Source organism: Euprymna scolopes, chromosome 21, assembly GCF_053919585.1.
Source record: "Euprymna scolopes isolate OS-2025 chromosome 21, ASM5391958v1, whole genome shotgun sequence".
Taxonomy (NCBI): Eukaryota; Metazoa; Mollusca; class Cephalopoda; order Sepiida; family Sepiolidae; genus Euprymna; species Euprymna scolopes.
The window spans coordinates 86,984,541-87,004,876 of NC_136502.1; the positions used below are offsets into that span (position 1 = coordinate 86,984,541).

At 34.7% G+C, this 20,336-nt stretch overlaps 1 protein-coding gene and 1 long non-coding RNA gene across 2 annotated transcripts in view; both read left to right on the plus strand.

Moving 5' to 3' along the window:
- The window catches only part of LOC145242538 (uncharacterized), an 11,007-nt gene extending 101 nt beyond the window's left edge, over positions 1–10,906 (plus strand). The window contains exon 2 of the mRNA XM_080105620.1: positions 5,489–10,906. Within this exon, the coding sequence (XP_079961746.1) occupies positions 6,291–9,614 (3,324 nt within the window). The 5' untranslated portion in view covers positions 5,489–6,290 and the 3' untranslated portion in view covers positions 9,615–10,906. The remainder of the gene's footprint in view (positions 1–5,488) is intronic.
- Positions 1–15,905, plus strand: part of LOC145242545 (uncharacterized) — a 19,059-nt gene extending 3,154 nt beyond the window's left edge. The window contains exon 2 of the long non-coding RNA XR_013862763.1: positions 11,585–15,905. This is a non-coding gene — a long non-coding RNA (uncharacterized LOC145242545). The remainder of the gene's footprint in view (positions 1–11,584) is intronic.
- Positions 15,906–20,336: the final 4,431 nt, after the last annotated feature.

Below are 20,336 nucleotides of genomic sequence, written 5' to 3' on the forward strand. Positions count from 1 at the left end.
TTTTTCCCCCGAACGTCTAAATTTAAAATGAGAACGTTATTTCTTTAAAGTGCAAAACGCCATTGTTGTCACATTTGTTTACGATTTTATTTATTTCTGTCAAAAATGTCAAGTTAGTTCAGCGTATATTTGCGGGTTTTATTTGCGAAGCTTTGTTGACTAAACACAAGTGAAAATACTCATAAAACTGCTATGTATATATTTATCTTTTCTTTTTCTTTTTTTTTTTATCTTTTTTGAGACGGTCTATAATCGTCTGCTAAATAAAGAGCATGTCATTATGCCCTTAAAAGATAATAAAAATAAAAACAGAAGGGGGGAAAAAGGCCGTCACAAGCACAGATCATGACATAATATTTCCGATTGTGTCCTCATTAAGTTGTAATTTTTACTATAAATTTACATCTACATTCGATTTCACGAGTTGAACGACCTCGTTTTTATTTGTTTATAATGGTTGTTGGCGTTTCGATGTTTGTTTTGGGAGTTATCATTTTGAAATCCACACAAAATCGATTGAAATTCAGTATGGTTTTTGAAACATCTCGCTTATTTTATCTTAAAGAAAATAAAAAATATATATACGAAGATTTTAAACCAAATTCTTTGATGTTACATGTACGAAAAGCACGGAGGAGGGGGTGCAGGCTCAGAGTGCAAACGACCTGAATGCTTTTTTTTGTTTTTTGTTTTTAATCTTCTTGAACTCCATGATAAACGGTAATTTACACAGAAAAATATATTTAATAAAGTCAAACAGAATTCACAATAGTGACAATCGTTTTTATACAAAATGATGGTAACTTTTTGTCGCGAGAATTGATTTAATTTTGTTATGTTTTTTAGAGCTGCGTCCACGAATCTCCGTTGGCGTCATTAATCGGTCGGTCTGTCTGTAACGCTTTGCGTTTAAAATAAAATATTTTTTACTCTGCAAGAATTCAGTTAGCATAAGTATTTTCCTTGGTCTGTAACACTGGTTTTAACGCTTTATTTTGAAATAGCATTTTATTTAGTCTGCAACAGTAACACTGCAACAGTTTGACTTGCAAAAGCATTTTTGTCTGTAACGCTTCGTTTTTTGTTTTGTTTTTGTTGTTTTTTTAATTGGTCTGTAACTACAGTTTGCAATACTTTGACCTGCAACAATTCAGTTAACAAAAGCATTTTCGTTTATTAGTAACACTTCGGTTTTTAATTTTAGAACATTTGTAACACTCCGAGTTTAAAATAGTGTTTTCTTTGGTCTGCACGAATTGGTTAGCAAAATCATTTGCTTTGGTCTGTAACGCTTCAGTTTAAAATAGCACTTTCTTTGGTCTGCAACAGTTTAGTTAGTGAAAATATTTTCTTTGGTCTGTAACGTTTTGGTTTTTGATTTAATAAAATTGGTTTGTAACAACACTTCAGTTGAAAATAGCATTTTCTTCCCGTCTGTAACACTTCAGTTTTTAATTTTTAAAGATTGTTTGTAACACTTCCCGTTTGAAATAGTATTTTCTTTGGTCTATAACAATTCCGTTAGTAAAAGTATTTTCTTTGGTTTGTAACGGTTCGGTTTTTAATTGAATACAATTGGTCTGTAACGCTTCAGTTAACAAAAGAATTTTCTTGGGTCTGTAACACATCGGTTTTTAATTTAATAAAATTTGCTACGCTTTAGTTTGAAATAGCTTTTTCTTTTATTTGTACAATAACATTTTTTTTAGTCTGTAACACTTCAATATGCAATAGCATTTTCTTCGTCTGTAACGCTTCATTTTAAAATGACATTTTCGTTTCAATGTGAAATACCAATTTAAATAGCATTTTCTTTGGTCTGAAACGTTTGTTTAAAATAGCATTTTCTTTTTGCTTGTAACGATTGAGTTTAAAACGTTTTCATTTCGTCTGTAACACTTCTGTTTGAAATATAATTTTTTCTCAAATGTTATGCTTGATTGAAATAGCATTTTTATTTAAATTTGAAATAGCATTTTCTCTTGACAATTAAACTTACAATTGTAGTAGCATTTTCATATATCTGTAGCGTGTCAGTTTGAAATAGTATTTTCTTTGATATGTAATATTTCAGTTTAATAAAAAAACATTTGGGGGGGTCTATAACACTTCAATTTGAAATAACCTTTTATTTAGTCTGTTAACTTTAAGTTTGAAATAGCCGTTTCTTTGATCTGTTACACTTAAGTTTGCAATAACATTTTTGGGTCTGGAACGTGTCAGTTATAAATAGAATTTCCCCTGGAATGTTAAGATTAAAATTGAAATAGCATTTTCTTACATTTCTAATAAATAATTTTGAAATATCATTTTCTTTTTGTCTGTTATACTTCAGTTTAAAATATAAGTTGGTGCAAAAGTTTTTGCAGGTTTAAATTTCATTTAGAAAATAAAAAACTGTTTTTGAAAATCTTTATTCGTAACCCTAACCCTCTTTGCTCTCTATAACTTGACTCCATCTATCAACGAGCTTATAAATGTCTCGCTTGCAAAATTCTTTAGGTTTTGATATGAAATATGAGTCTAGCTCATGATTTAAGGTCATCTAAATGGTTTTGTAATCCTTGAAATAAGTGATAATCCGAGGGAGCTAGGCTAGGAGAATATGCAGGATTGGGCAAGAGTTCCCAACCAAATTATACTAGGATATCTTTGGTCAGTAGGGGAGTGTGGAGGCAAGCATTACCATGATGGAAGATAACTCCATTTTTGTTGACTAAAGCTCGTTTTCGAGTCAACATGGGCGAGATAATATTGCAGAAAAATATGAATGATGCTTTAATTAGAATAGAAAAATGTGAACATAAAAAGTAATATGGTTAAGCTTAAACATGGAAAAGTAAAGGACTAGTTGTTAAAACTAGAAAAGAAATAGACAAGATATTCTAGTAAAAAATATAATAAATGTATAACTTAAAATATTGAAGCATTAAGAATTGATTATATAATGTTATAAATTGAATTTTAAAAAAATCTTAATGCTGCAATATTTTAGTTATAAATTTATTATATCTTTTACTAGAATATCTTTTTCTTTTCTTTTCCAGTTGTAACAACTAGTCTTTTACTTTACCTTGTTTAAGCTTAACCATATTACTTTTCATGTTCGAATTTTTTTTATTGTAATCCATAATTTTTCCAGGCTTCCAGTAAATTCACTTGTTCTTTGTTTAATTTCAGTCTTATTTGTTTTTTGTCCCCATAAACATAACATACACATTAATGTAATAATAATGTACAGTAGTCATCTGCTTTCAATAAAATCCCCCCCCCCATTATTTCCCTTCCATTCTCTCTGTTTCACTTGTTACTTCACTTTTCGTGAGAGTGGTGAATTGGTAGCAACAGTAGTCACTGAAACGACGTGGTTGCTATGGAAACCAGTCATAAAGAACGTCACTCACCTACTTACATTTTTTACGATTTTGAACACCAGTAAATTCATCATAATTTTTGTTTTACAGAACGAAAATTGAAATTTTTTTCACAATATAGCTGAGAAGGTGATCTATAAACTGTAATAATTGTTTGAAATTTGGTCGAAAAATGAGTGAGCGGTGAAGCTTTAAAGCAGTTCTAAATGACTAAAACTGCCACTTAACCATATATTCAAACACTACCTTGTTTGAATGATAATCTGAAAAGAAAAGGTTATAAATTAATCATGGTGATATTTTAAAGTAATAACAATATGTATAAAATAAATTACAATGGCTAGAAATGCTGCTTATACAAACTAGCAAAACATTAGCATCGACTTGATAATTTTTTTTTGGTCTGTAACGCTTCAGTTTGGAATGCCATGTTAATGCTGTGAAATGATATGCAAGATGAGAAAGTCTACACTGTTCAAATAACATCAGAATATATTATTTTAATTGGAATTCATTATTGAGATGAGTATTATTTTATATTAATTTTTATTTATTGTGGACTATTATTCTCATCTTTTTTATTAGTTATTGTTTCACAACGTTTCAGCCAACTATTCCTCTGGCCTTCGTCAGGTGGTAACCGCGACGGATAGGAACTTCGAATCTCCTAACTGCATTCTCAGCAATCACTGCCATCCATAGTTGTTGACGTCTCACCACATTTTGGTCAACAACTACGGATGGCAGTGATTGCTGAGAATGCAGTTAGGAGATTCGAAGTTCCTATCCATCGCGGTTACCACCTGACGAAGGCCAGAGGAATAGTTGGCCGAAACGTCATGAAACATCTGGCCAGCTTTGGGTAGTATTGAAACTGCTATCTTCAGATAGTGCTCACCTAGTACTGTAGAGATTTAATGTCTCTATCCACTGCGCCATGACCTCTGAAGGGCAATCAAGGTTGGATTTTTTGGTTTTATAAATCCATGTTTATTTATTATCTGATCTTTCATTGTCAGGTCCATACCGAATGGTATATATTATTTAATTAATTGGAATGCTTACGAAGTAAAACAGCTAAAAGATGAGGATAATAGTTTGCAATAAATAAATCAATAAATAATACTCATCTTAATAAGCATTAATTAAATTAATTAAATTAGCAAATGGTGTGTTGCGACAAATTAAAGTATAAATATTGCGTGATAAAATACAGTGTGTTTCAAAGAAATGTAAAAATGAACTCACATTTTTGTTATCAGCGTTGTTAGGACAATAGTAGTCATCAATTTTCAAATTGTGAACACGATTCTTCAATTACATTAGTCTTTTGTATTCAAAGCTATTCCATTTCACTCTATGTTCATAAATAAAGGTTTTATCGTCATTCGAAGTGTGAGTACATTTTTTGAGACATCCTGTGTACACGGCATGTGGATGTTATACGACGGTCATTCCAAAAGTAAAGTCTCCTATTTTTTTTAACTCAAAAAGATGAAGAGTTATGAAAACTGAAGTGGTACCATTAAAACAAGTGACCTTTTGTGCTCCAGAATTTATTTTTCTGCATAGTCACCATCATCATCATTGCACTTTTGCTAGGAATTCAATGGCGCATTTCTGCTTCTGACACAAATCCATGACAGGGGTTGCTTTCTTAGAGTTTCACACTGTCAGTATCTGCAAGAGAGATGAAACTTTCAGGTCATAAATGTATAAGTTCAGTCATCAGAACTCAGTCAAAGCTCTCAGTCGATATCTGGTACTTATACTGGACTGGTCACTGAAGTGTGGCGTCTGCACAGATGCTGCACTCAAATTAATAGTCCTTAGTCAATGGAGAGGGAAACCCTTCTATTTTAAGGCAATTTTATTTCTGCAGAATCCCCTTTTGAAGGGAGCTGGTTATCCCCCACATGTAACCGACCTTGTTTCACATTTTGTTTTGTGGGAAACAAATAAATAACCAGTCATCGGAACAATGCAGTTTGCAATCTCCTCTGATCCATTCAGGCAGAATAAAAACACAGGAGGCATTACTTTTGAAACACCCCTCATATGTATTTCGGTTTAATTAATTTAATAAAATTATGTCTTTCTTCATTTCTTTGCAGGCTATTTCTTTCAACTGGAAAAATGTCCGACGTGTGAAGAAAGCAAAACTAAATGGAAGATTAATTTAGAAGAAAAATTTTTAATTTGAAGTCACTAGAGTCGTATGTGTGAAACTGGAATATTACAATATTTGAGGGATATGATTGATCCCTTTCTCAAGTGTTTCTATATATTTTTTTTAACTCAAGCTACTGTCAGCCTTATGTGAATATTTGATCACTGAGGTTTTTGCTCATAAAGACTGCAGCTAATGATGTGTATTTGACATGTGAAATAATAAGGTCAGCACAGCAAAGGATGTGTTACAGCAACTTAAAGTCTGAATATTGCGTGATAAAATATATGTGGCATGTGAATGTTATACTGAATAGATTAATTAAGTAAAATTAAAAAGTTTCCTTTTAATATTCGTCTGCAGCAAAGAGAATGGATTGAAACTGAGAAAGATTCTTCCCTTTTTTTTAAGGGGAAAAACTTTTAAAAAAAACTAATTTGCCCTGCTTGTTTAAGATGGAAGGGTGCACAACCCAGCAGCACATCCCAAATAGTCACAGTAAGCACTTTGCTTCGAAACATAACTCGCATTCGGCTAGACATAGTCAGTATGAAAATTACGGCAAACCTAGCCCTCAAAGCAATGATGATCTTACGAGTGAACATAATAGCATTTACGAAAAGGCTTTTGCCTTGAAGAATGCCACAAGTAACTCAAAATCGGCCCATTTAGAAATATCAAGCAAATAGTATTCTGGCCACAAGTCACTGAACACTAGTAGCGCAAACAATATCCCTCTATCGTCAATGTCATCATCTCGGACGTCCCAACATATGAACGAAAAAAGCAATCAGCAGCAACATGGAGAGGTATCGATTAAACAGCTGCAACAAGTCTCCCCATATACATCTCCACACCATCACAATACCCAGCATCCTTTACAAAGTCCGATTTTACCAGTTATTGGTGATACAATCTTTCCCTGTGAAAGTTTTGGCAAGGAGTATGCCCAGTGCTCAATGCCAACACATGTGGCCGATAATATGTTCCGACCGGAAATGTATGCTACACAATTTCCGCAGCCTTGTTACTTACCAGTCAAGCATGATCGTATTCACGGCTCACCTATTATCGGGACGGTTTTGGGATCTTCCTCACTGACGACGACGACTACATCCATCTCAAAATATATGAGTGAGGAAAATACAACTGCTGTCACTAATTTAGAAAAAGGTTATCAGAGTGCAGATTTGCAACAGAAACAAATGTCCCCAGGAAAAACATTCCTCCTTAACAACCAAATTCAGCAGAAAAGCCTGTCGACCTCACAGGAATACAGCAGGCAGCAACAACAGTCCAACACATCATCAACACCACCACTCCAACCAGAAAATTCACCTCATTCTCTACCATCTAACATGTCGATCAAATCCCAAACCTCGGTAAGAATGTATTTCTGTGATTACTGCGGAAAAGAGTTTGCTCGGGAGTATTTGCTGCAGATGCACAGGAGGACCCACACAGGTGAAAAACCATTTAACTGCGATGTGTGTTCCAAGTATTTTGCACGTAAAGATACTCTTCGTCGCCATCAGAAGGTTCACAACATGGAAAAATTTCCAGAACAAGATTCTTCATCTGAGTATCCAGAAGAAAGTCCTCAGTATCCTCAATACCTTCACCAACAATACAGCAACCAAAGCCAATTTCCGACGCTGCCGTCAAAAGGATACAGCAGCATGATCGCAAATAACCAGCTTATGCACCAGAATATGCAACAACAACAACAACAACAGCAGCAAAACATGACGCATATTCAAAGAGGAAGCAGTTATAATGGTGCTCGAAATAAAGGTTCGAGCGGCCATTGTATGAACAACACTGATAGTAGTGTACAACACGTTAACAACTCAATTCTAAATACAGGCGATCCTTTGTTCATTCACGCTATAGAAAACGTCCCTTCGACACACACGATAGAAAGCGCTATGGCCTCATTAATCTTGCCCGATCTTCCATTTTTAGAAAAGCCCACTAACAAACAGCAATCAAAAACTGCGACAAGTAAACTGCAAACAAACATCACAAATGAATCAGAATCAAACGTAAAAAAAATGGCAAAGCCTGCCGCAGAAAAAAAGAAAACATACAAGTGCGAGTTTTGTCCGAAACAGTTTGCACTTCGGCATTATCTTCAGTTGCATCGACGAACACATACTGGTGAAAAGCCATTTGACTGCGATTTTTGTGAGCGAAGTTTTGCACGTCGTGATTCATTAAAAATGCATCGACGTAAACATACGGGTGAAAAGCCATATCACTGCGAAATCTGTCCGAAAACGTTTGCTCAACGACTTTACCTGCGGATTCACATCAGGACCCATACTGGTGAAAAGCCTTACAAATGCACAGATTGTGACCGGGCATTTTCCCGTCGTGACTCATTGACGATACATCGGCGTCGGCACAGTGGAGAGAAACCATTTCACTGTGATATTTGTCCGAAGCAATTTGCGCAGCGGCTTTATCTACAGATTCATAGAAGAACACACACAGGAGAAAAACCATATGAATGCGAGACTTGCAATCGTAGGTTTTCACGTCGTGACACGTTAGGGATCCACAAGCGTAGTCACATAGGGGACAAACCGTACAAGTGTGACGTGTGCCAAAAGTTCTTTGCTCAGAAATACTATTTAAACATTCACAAGCGGAAACACTCTGGCGACGAAAACTATACATGTGACATCTGCGCAAAGGGTTTCACTCAGCGCGAGTTTTTGGCCGTGCATAAGCGGTCTCATTCTGAGTCCGAGCCATACCATTGTGACCTGTGCATCCAAACATTTGCACGCAAGTCAACGCTCATTATCCACCAGCGGACCCACACAAACAGTGAAAAACCCTTCCAGTGCCAGTACTGTGATAAACGCTTCATCAAGCACGACCGTCTAACAGTGCATATGGCAACACATCTGCGCAAGAAACGGTTCCCCTGTGATATCTGCCAGAAACGTTTCACCCGGCGGGACACACTGCGCATCCACAAAAAACTGCATTCCGATGAACGGCCGTTTAAATGCGATGTGTGCGAGAAGCAGTTTGTGCAGCGGGACAAGCTGAAGCTGCACCAACGCATCCACTCGGACGACAAGCCGTTCTCATGCGAGACATGTGAGAAGCAGTTCTACCAACGCAGTGTCCTTGAGATCCACCGTCGAACCCACACGGGCGAAAAGCCTTATGAGTGCGACATTTGCCAGCAACGGTTTGCTCGCAAGGATACGCGAGCAATCCATCGACGGATGCACACTGGAGAGAAACCATTTTCATGCAACATCTGTGGGGAGCAATATGCACAACGAGACAAGTTGCGAGCACATACCCTCATACACACAGGTGAAAAACCCTATCAGTGTGATTTTTGCCCGAAACAGTTCTTCCAGCGGAATACTCTCAAGGTCCACCGACGATCCCACACTGGGGATCGACCCTTGTTTCAGTGCAATATCTGCCTTAAGCAATTCGTGCAGCGCGATTATCTTGCTGTTCATAATCGCGTCCATACTGGAGAAAGACCATATCACTGCGACGTCTGCCAACGGAAGTTCTCGCGGAGGGACACGCTGTCCATGCACCGGAAAATCCACTCAGCCACGAAAGATTTTGAGTGTGACATCTGCCAGAAACGGTTTGTTCACAAGGAGTACCTCCGCGTCCACCATCGGACTCACACAGGTGAAAAACCATACCACTGTGAAATCTGTCTCAAGAAGTTTGCCCGACGCGATTACCTGCAGATACACAAGCGATCCCACTCCGGAGAGAAGCCGTTTGGGTGTGGCATTTGCTTCAAGCAGTTTGCTCAGAAGGATTACTTGTTGATCCACACACGAATACACACAGGTGAAAAACCTTACGAATGTGACCTTTGCACACAGAAGTTTGCCCGAAGGGATTCGTTGCAACGTCATAAGAAAACGCACCTTCCCCCAGTTCCTCTGAAACCAGTTGATATGGCTGATGAAGAGGGTGACGAAAAAATGACAATACCAGCATCATTACCAGAGTCATATCAGGTTAACAGTAATGACATATTACCACCAATTAATAAGTATTTATGGTTGTAAAAGATATAACCCAGTGTCAGTTTGGCCAAAGGAATTCCTTGAAAACACACCTTCCCCCAGTTCCTCTGAAACCAGTTTATATGGCTGATGAAGAGGTCAATGAAAAAATGACGATACCAGCATCACTACCAATATCACATCAGGTTAACAGTAATGACATATTACCACTAATAACAAGTATTTATACTTGTAAAAGACATAATCCAGTGTCAATTTGGCCAAAGGAATTCCTTGAAAACACACCTTCTTCCAGTTCCTCTGAAACTAGTTGGCATGGCTGATGAAGAGGGCAACAAAAAAAATGACAATATCAGCATCACTACCAGAGTCATATCAGGTTAGCAGTAATGGCATATTACTGTTAATTAACAAGTATGTGGTTATAAAACATAATCGATAACAGACAATTTGGTACTTATGCAGTATAAGAACCATACTATCATTGGAATTGTTCAGGTGGTTTACAGAAAATGTATGTTGAATGGTGCTGAAATGCTGAGCGCCTTAACCCTAATACAAAAGGTCATAAAGAAAATACTAGTTCGCTATCATCGATTTATTATTTTTTTTAAATCTAAATATTTATCTTGAGTTGAGCAAAAAATCAAAGAATTTATATAAAAATTAAAAAATTTTGTCTGCTATCAGTTGTTATTCAAAAAATAAATATTTATTCATGAAACTTACCTTACAATTATGTTTTTTTATTAGAATTTGAATTTTCTAAAAGTTTTGTAAAAATTGTCCAATAATTATTCAAGAATAGTGTTTTCATTTTTTAATTAATTTTTCATTGATTTAGCTTCGGTACTGATAGAAATAATATTTTTAATTGCAAAAATTGACTATGGTTTGTACAAAAAAAAATTACAATATTTCATTGCAATATTTTTTATATAATAAAAGGATATGATTAAAGAAAATTGGAAGGTTCTACACTGACGATAGAAACTGACCAATCAAATGGAGCCACGTTCTGCTAGCAACCAATCAGAAATCGGAATCACTCCATAAAAACAGATCAGCTATCCACCGAAAACTCTTTTTCATCTCCAGTACTTATACAGATTAGCTACACACTGAATACTCTTCTGAAATTAAACATGGCTTTCAATTCAAAAGACACCTGCTGGCATTTTCCATAAACTGCCTAGATGATTCCGACAATAACAGGGACCTTATACTGCATAAGTACTGACAATTTTAATAATGAGCTTCTTTTCTGAGTGAATACTGGAATCAGTAAGAAATATCTTTTTTTATTATTTGTAATAAATATGTACCTTTATATACATACAGGGTTTGGATGATATTTGTTTGCAAGATTACTGCCTAGGTAAAAATAACATTAATCTTTCTTGGAATCTGAACTACCATTCTCATCTTGAGTGTTATTTTCACAACTTTTCAGTTGATGTAAACTACAACTTTCTTCAGGTGTATCTTGTCAAACTTGGGAATCTGACATCTCAAACGAAACCCTTTATTTATATCATAGGGTAGCATACTCTTGTTCTGTCAGCCATGACTGGGTAAAAGTCCTTGTTTTATCGTTATTTCCATGGCAGGTGCTCGTCTGAACTCCAATCTCTGGTCCCCCCTCGCCAATCTTTCACGAAAAACACCCATCTAGCTGAATCCACTGTGAAAAATTTCCCCCACTCTTTATCTGTGCCTAACTCAAAACGTGGATTCTATGAACAAAGCTTCTTTCTTAGAACTGCACGCCTATGGAACTCTGTTCTGTCTGCCTGCTTCCCACCTGACTACAACTTGGATGTCTGCAAGTCCAACGTTAACAAATTCCTAATGAACCACCCTCTTAAGTAAACACTTCATTAAATCTCCACACTAACGTACTGTACTTGCAATAACCTTTATCCCCGAGTGGCTTCCGGGCCTTGATAAGTGGTGACCACCGTGTAAAAAAAAAAAAAAAAGTCTTAATTAATTTGCAATTGTATTTTCAGTGTTGCCTGCAAGGACTAAGGACTTCAACCTCTAGAAGAGCGTAACTTTACAGTTGAATTTTACCAAGTGCTTTATCCACTATGCCAAGATACACCTGAAGAAGGTTGGAAGTTATATCGACCGAAACATTGTGAAAATAACACTCAAGATGAGAACATTAATCCGAATAATCCAAATAAAATGAATAATCAATCCTCATCTTAAAAGTTAAAAAAATTAAACTTGGATCAGTTTATCTTCATGACTTGTTCTATTGATTTTATTTAATGAACTCGCCCTTGGCTTCGCTGAAAGCTTCAAAGAATCTTCAGCACTAGCCACAGGCCTTCATCAATGTTTTCCAGTTTTTTTTTTTGTTTTTTTTTATTGTCCGACTGTTTCCACAAAGGCTCTTAAGATCCTGGCTTTTAATTTTAACTAGCTGGATGGCCGGCATTGCTCAGTCATACAATACACTTAAACAGGATATTTTAATTCATGCAAATTGCATATGTATTATTATAGAATCAATTTTCTATTGAATATTATATATTACAAGGAATAATTTGCCCGGTGATCTCATTCGCAAAACAAATAAAATAAATAACAATGATAATGTAGTTCATCAAATTCCGTCAGTGTTTGTTTACAATATCACATCAGCTGATATTTGAGCTGGACAATAAATGCCATGGAAACTCACTTCTGATTAATGTTTTGTTTTAAAATATCCAAACAAAAAAATGATTTGCAATGATTTTAAATGGCACCTCTTCTTTTATCGTAAATTTAATTCATCAATAAGAAAAAATTAAAATAAAATGGTGAGGTACACCCAGGCTTGAACAGGGGACCATTCGATCTGTAGTTGAATACTCTACCACTGAGCTATATCTGCAGATGACAACAATTGTTTTTTTTTTTTTTGAGAAGAAATGATTTGCTGAGAATAATCTCCCTTGACCAGTGTAATATAAAATATTCTCTTGTAAAAATTCTTTTTTATCTATAAGAAAGAAAGACTATTTTTAGGATCAGATTTTTTCGATTTTCGATACTTATCAGATGAGTTTCTGTACAAAACATATCTAAGAACACTGCCAGATATATAAATTACCTTTGTGTGAAATTTGCAAAATATAGGCTCAGCTGTTTCGGAACCTATAAGGAAAGAACTCACACACACAGTGACATATAATAGTAGCAATTCATGTTGTAGCTAGGTCTATTAGTGTCTTGTTCTACTGTGTCTAACAGAAAGATGTCATGCAAGGTTGGGGTTGGCGGGCAGATGTCTAGTGAAGTCTAGTTGAAAAAGTTCTATAGCCAAGCCCAGATCTTTTAGTCGGTATAGCAAGGTGTTATTTCATACTGCCATATGTACAGACTACTGACAACCAGGTGTTTAGCCAGACACTATTTCTCCAAAGACTCTGAAGATTTTAATTCATGCTCTATATTGCAGTTGGTTCTGTTTGTTCTACTGTGCTTTACAAAAAGATGTTGAGCAATTTTTTTTTTTGTTTTTTTTAATTTTCTTCCTTTGAAGATTGTAACGCTGGGTATAGGGCAGCCAAACCAGCTGCCAACATTGCCCTGCTTTTTATTGAAACCAACCAAGAGCTCTCTTTAGTATCCTCGTTGTTCCCTTAAGTGCAATTGTCTGGATCTCTTTTGCACTTGGTTCACCAGGAATATTAGTTAGGTAGGACTTCAGGTTCTTCTTCATAATCCCTGTGGCACCTATAATAACTGGCATGATTGATATCGCTCCAAGATTCCAGTTTCTTTTCATATCATACATGAAACCTTGATATTTGGTCTGTTTCTCCCTTTCAGCTGTGTTCAGACCTCCATCATTAGGAGCACTCACTTCAGCAAATTTGGAGTGGGTGGGCACTTGGCAGATGTTCAGTGAAATCTGATCGAAAAAGTTCTATAGTCAGGCACAGATCTTTTGGTTGGTACAGCAAAAACTGCATTCTGACGAACGGCCATTTAAATGCAATGTGTGCAGAAAGCTGTTTTCTTGCTGCCATGCATATGGGTTACTGATACCCCCCTTCACTACCTGCCTGAGATGTTTAGCTAAAATCTCTTGGAAAAAGTGGAGAAATAATGGAGTTACATTTACTGAACTTGCATTTTGTCAGTGTCAGGTATTTCGTCATGCATTTTTCTCTCTGATGTCATCTCAGAGTCGCATCTTGAATTCTTAAAATTCATTTCTGATTTTTTTTTTTTGCCATGCTCCTACTGATGCTGAGGAAATCTGAAATTTCTTTATTTGTCCTTCCGGTGCATATTTCAGAAACAGTGTCTCTTTCATGAATATGAAGGTTCAAAAAGTGTCCACAATCAACTATTCCGAAAAAATAATGGAAATAGTGTCATTGTTTTCGTTAAGACAAGACTGACAATGAGAGTTTAAAAAAAAAAAAAATTTATGAAGTAAGTTGAAAATTTGGTACTTATACAGAATAAGGACTTTGTAGCACTTATTTGATGCTTTTGTATCCGTTGATACAGTCAGGACACTTTTGTGTGGGAGACACTTCCGTCAAACTTTTTCCTTTCTCTGCTCTTTTTACACAGTCTGTGTTTAAACATCAGGATAGCATATTCCTATCTCTCCTCTAAACCTTGACTTGGACTAGGCGAGATGAACCGATCCAGACTCCATAACGTTTCCAGTACACGCACATTATCAGCTCAATATATTTTCATCTTCTTTTCGATGTAACTATTTCCAGCTGATACCTGTTGTGTCAATGAAAGTGTATGAATAAAATTTATTCAAATTGTAAAGACAAAGTTTGTCCTTATAACCATTTTTTGTCAATGCAGTAAAGCCTAGAGGATGTATATATCGATGTAATAGCCTTTTTCCTTATATAATTCATAACTCTTCCACATCCTAGAACTTAATGGTTGGTACTCATACAGTATAATGACTGTGCTATTGTTAGAATTTTCCAGGCATTTTATGTAAAATGCTAGAAGGTACTGAACGAACGTTTTGTGATATTTTTTCTGCCCAAACGCTGGCCAATTTTTTCAATAAAAAATATATTATTTCTGTTACTACAAAGATAATTCAATGAAAAATTGATTAAAAAAATTAAAGCAACATTTTTTTTTGTTATTACAAAGAAAAGAAAATGAATAATTATTTGACAATGTTTACAAAAAAATTAAGAAAATTTAAATTCAAATCAAGAAATAAAAACACTTATTGGAAGGTTAGTTTCATGAATAAATATATATTTTTTTTTTGAATAACAAAATTTTGTTTAATGATTTTTTGGGGTTCAAATCAAGATAAATATTTAGTTTTATTTATATAAGCTCATAATAAATCAATTCTAATATTTTAACCGATTCTGATACAATTATTGATTCTGATTTCGTTAAAATTTGTAAGTATTTACTTATAGAATTTTTTTTTTTTCTTAATTTTCAGATTACTGTAAAAACCCATAAAAACTAAACTTATTTAGGTTGATCTATAGATTTTAGTTTTATTGGTTGTTTAAAAGCGATAAATATTTACTATTAATAGAAAATCAAATTTTAAACAAAAACAAGACAATCAAAAGAATCATTTTTGGTATTGGAAAATAAGGACAAATATTTTCAATTCTGCTACTGATTCCAATCCCTCAGAAAGTTCTGATTTTTCTGATTCTCGATTAATCATTTCAATACTATATTAAAACCAATGGTAGCAAATGGCTGCTGTGATTTCAGTGGTTTTGTACATTTTGTCATTTTTTGTACAGTGTCCAGAAAATTCTGATGATAGCAGTTCTTATTTGTATAAGTACCAAAAATTGCAAACAAATATCGTCTGCATCCTGTATATTCTACATGAGTTAATTATTCATTTTTAATTTGATAGAGTTTGCTGCACAATATTGAGCACTATTGTGTTTGAATAGACGAGCATTTTGTAAGGAAATACTTAAAGAAATCTACTGACGTGAAAAATTAAAATTTTGAAACAAAACAAAATGGAGATTTTGATGGGAATCAAACTTATTTAGCTGCCAAGCTACAGATTTTTTTTTGATTTTTCTAGGCAGATAGATAACATGTCAATGTTTGTTTACAAAGATGTGTCTATTCAAAATACACTAGTGTCTGATATGGAATAGTTAACCTCATAAAAAGTAATTCCAATAATTCAAATACTTGCTTTGATATTTGATAGGTTCTTATATATTTCATGGTTTTCTGGAGAGTACAAAATTTAATTATGGCAATTATGAAGGGAAGACTTATTTTTTAATATTCATGATTAAAAATAAAAGATAACACTTAAAAAAAAAGAGAAAGTCAGACGACCAGTTTTGCCTGCATTCATCAAGACTGATCCACAAAATCAACAGATTAGACCATTTCCGTAATGACCTTTTCTCTGTTAATTACAGTATAATGCTGGTTCTTTGCAGTTCTAGGAGGTCCACCCTTCCATGCTTTGCCTTCTCACTTTGAGAAGGGGATTAATCCATTGCTAATTGCCCGAGGTGCATCTGTCAGCAAATGCCAACGGGGTTGCACAGGCATCTTTTTCTTTCTGGAGCGCCAACTTTTCAATCTCACTTTCCAACCCTAGTGTGACATTTCTCATGATGGGAGAGAAATTAATATCCTCTCTTGATAGGTGAGGCCTAATTACAGTTTCAGCAGTGAACCACTATGGGATTCACCGCTGAAACCGTAACCAGCTAACACTTATCTGTTTGTTATATTACAGAAACAAGTGTATGGAAGCAAGGACAAACGAAGAAATTTAGTTTAAACTTTTATTCAGGGTCAATGCAATTGTAGCAGGTGCTGTCCGTATTGTCAGGATGTGCTGGTGATGGCGGAGGTGGTGACATTGATCAACTGCTTGAAGTAAGGATAGCAGTCAGTTGGTAGGCTTTTGGAACTCAGTGGCGAAAAAGGGGTAGTCTGGACAGCTGCTGCAAGTATCGTTTGGGGTGAGGTTGACAATCGCTGGCTGCTACTAATGCTGTGGCTTGGGCTGCTGCTGGATGGCAGCGTCGATCGACAACCTCACTGTTCAGCGATCTAGCTTATTCTGGCTGGTTGTTGAAGACGAGCTGTATTTATACTTGGCCTGTGGATGATGGCTCTGAGCGTTGATACGTCGTTTTCATTTTAGAGTTGTGTTAATTTCTGTGTCTTAACATACAGCAGGAAGTCATCTGTTGGGGGGTTATGTCAATTTGTCTGTATCAGATTTATGCTGATAAACTCGTGGATGTATTCGAGAAAGAATTATGTTCTCATAGTGTTCCATGACCTAATTATTTGGATCGATGTACGTGTAGGAGGGTCGTCGGCTGTGATGTTCATATTTCAAACTTGATTCTTTTTCCGTTGAATGGTTCCCTCTAGTGTTTTTTTTGCTGGGATGACTTGTGAATTATGCTGTTCATGTAGGCACAGAAAAAAAAGGCTTTGACAATCTTGTGTGCGCTTGGTATGTCCATTTAGTTTATGCCGACAAGCAGGGTTCGTCTGAGTGCCGCCATTGCTGTCACTATCACTACTCCTGCTGATTCACTCAAGGGCAAAGGGGTAAAGAAATGGATGTAATTATCTGTTGAATGATGAAGAATATTGTGAGAGGATTGATACTGATAAATGGAATGAAAAAACTTTGAGAACGTTCTCTGACAAACATTTGTTGACAAGGGAAATTGAAGATGAGCATTTTGTAGTTTGCATGGAAGCAGTCCCACGGTAATATGACCCACAGGTAGGAAGTTTATGGGAAGAAACTGTTCATAGAAATTTCGTTTGATTTTAGTCACATGGAGGAATACAGGAAAGTTGTTTTCAATTATGATCAGAAAATGAGTTCTTACTGTGAATGCAGAGATGCACATTCAAAGCATGTCATTTAATGGCAATTAAACAAATATGGTTGCAGAAAGGATTGTACTATTTATTTACGATTCAATTGATGATAATTTTATTTTGGGGGTGGGGAGAAATCAAACATATATATATAAGGAAAAACCAAAATTATTTATAACTTCATCAAAGTTACATCTTTATTTCAAGACTTTCTTAAGACAATTGATTTAAAGAAATAACATACAAGTCCAATATTTGAACATATTGGACTTGTATATATTTTCTTTACATCAACCATCTTGAGAAAGTTTTGAAATAAAGACAAAACTTTGTACCTTTTCCGTCATGTTGGAATATTATTTCCATGATGTATATTATATATATATTATACTTTAAATTATTATTATATAGCATTATATTGTTTTGCTAGTGTTAATTTTTTGGGTGGGGTGGGAGGGGTGATATCATTAAACAAACGATTTATTTTGCCTCTGAATGAGTCTCATTTTTCACTTTGTGTATTATTTTTATCCTCAGACACAACCCATTTGTTTAGTGATATTACCTGCAAAATCATTAGCATTAATTAAAAAAAGCAGGGAAGGCATAACACACACTATATATATATATATATATATATATATATATATATATATATATATATATATATACAGCCTTTGAGATTTGAAAAAAAAAATCACCGCCGGTCGAGTGTGAGGGAAAATTTACTCGCCCCAAAATATTTTTACTCGTCCGACTTTATGTCTTTGTTTCAGTCAATAATAGTAAATAATTTTACAACAATTTAAGAAATTACCGTGTGTATAATCTAACAAGAAAATATTTGTTTAACTCTTGCAAATCAACTATTTCATTACTACAAACATTTCAGTAAATATTCAACAAAACGTTAAAATACAACACCAGTTTCTTTATATAGCATCGTTCATATTATTGTTCCATAGAAATAAGAATCATTTCTTTGGATGCTGATATGTAGTATCAAAATGACAATTGAAATATAAATAATTCAAGACTGTGTTTATTGGTACCGTTAGAAAACGAATATATCTAACTTAATACACAAAGAAAACATAATGTAAAATCACACCCTTGAAATAAATATATTTTAAAATGCAAAACAAATATTAGAGATTCATTTTTTCATTAAAACATTTCAATATGAAGTCTCTAATTCAAAAATATTCTGAAAGACACAATTGGGTATCGATGATTTTTTTAAAGTTGCACAAAAACGAGCATGCAAATATCTGAATTTATATAATTGAGAAAAATATAATTACTTACTTGTATAATTTAATTTTCGGTGCATGCTTGACGGAACGATGCGTTTTTTTCCTCTTTCAAATGTTCGTCTTTACTTTTGTAAGCATGAAGTGTATGTAGTTGTAGCGTTGAAGAATTTTTTTCCAAATGAATTTCAAAATCAGAGAGCTAAATGAGGGCGACATTTTGACTACACACCGACTTTGTAATTTGACCTCTTGTTGACCTTTAGCGTGACCACTCTTTTTTCAATACGATATTCCAACGGTCTCATAGCTAGAGATGAAAGAATTCACAAATGATGAGACATAGGTCTTCTAAGTCACCGCATATTTGAGGGTCGTAAAATAAATGAGTTTTTCCTGTTTCTTTATTTAAAGAAATTTTATCTACTGGCGGGCAAGTGATTTACGACTTTTAGTTGCTCCAAGAAATTTTCAATCAACTGTTGGCGACCGGTCGTGTAAAGTCTCAAAGGCTATATATATATATATATATATATATATATATATATATATGATCTTGTTCTAAAAGTAAAGCATCCTATTTTTTTAACTTAACAAGTTGAAGATCTATAAAGATGACAGTGGTACCATAAAACTGAGTGACCTTTTATACTACAAAATCTATTTTTCTACATAGTCACCACCATTCTCAACGAATTTTTACCTGGAATTCAATGACACATCTCTGCTTCTGACACATATTCATGGCAGGAGATGCTTTCTTAAAGTCTCACACTGTCAATATCTGCAACAGAGAGATGAAGCTTTCAGGTCATGAATGCATAAGCTCAGTCATCATAACAATGCAATTTACAATTCCCTTTGATCCATTCGGGCAGAATAAAAAATAGGAGGCATTACTTTTGGAACGTCTATATGTATAAAATCGGGAAAATTTTTCTATGAAATTGGCATCTTCTAATTCTTTTATTTAATATGATCTATTTTAACTGCGGCAAATTTAAAAAAAAAAATTTCCCTTATCTTTACACAGCACAACATTTTCTTCCTCCTCTCACTTCACAAATGTATTTTCTTCTTGCTCTTTTTTCTTCTACTTTATTCGTATCATCAAATTTTGCTTCAAATTAGTACAGCACATTTTTCAAGACGATTTACATAAAATCTGATGAAAGTCACTTTTTTTTTCTTTTACTGAAACGTCTCAAAAATAAATAAAACCTATTTCACATTACAGAAGCAAAATTATCAAATGTTTACCGATTTGGACGGTTGGCTAGTCAATTTATCTAATGTCTTTGGAAGAAGGTATGAACTCTAGCTCTGTATTCCTCCATGTATGGCCAAAATAATGGAGCAAACAAGCCTTGGTAAGGCAAGCATGTGTAGTCCGCTAAGGATCTTGACATGTCGAATGCACTCTGTATTAAATAAACACTACATGCAGCAATTTTCTTTCTGAAAATTCACTTCAAACAAGGCATGAAGCCACTTGATGCAAGGAACTAAAAAAATGTTTTTTTTTTAAATACTACTTCAAAGCCAAAAACAACCAACGATAAGTGTTAGATAGATAGATTATGAGCCAGAAAACAGCAATTCTTCCTCCTTTTTCAGAAATATCGTTCATGGAATGTGAGGACTA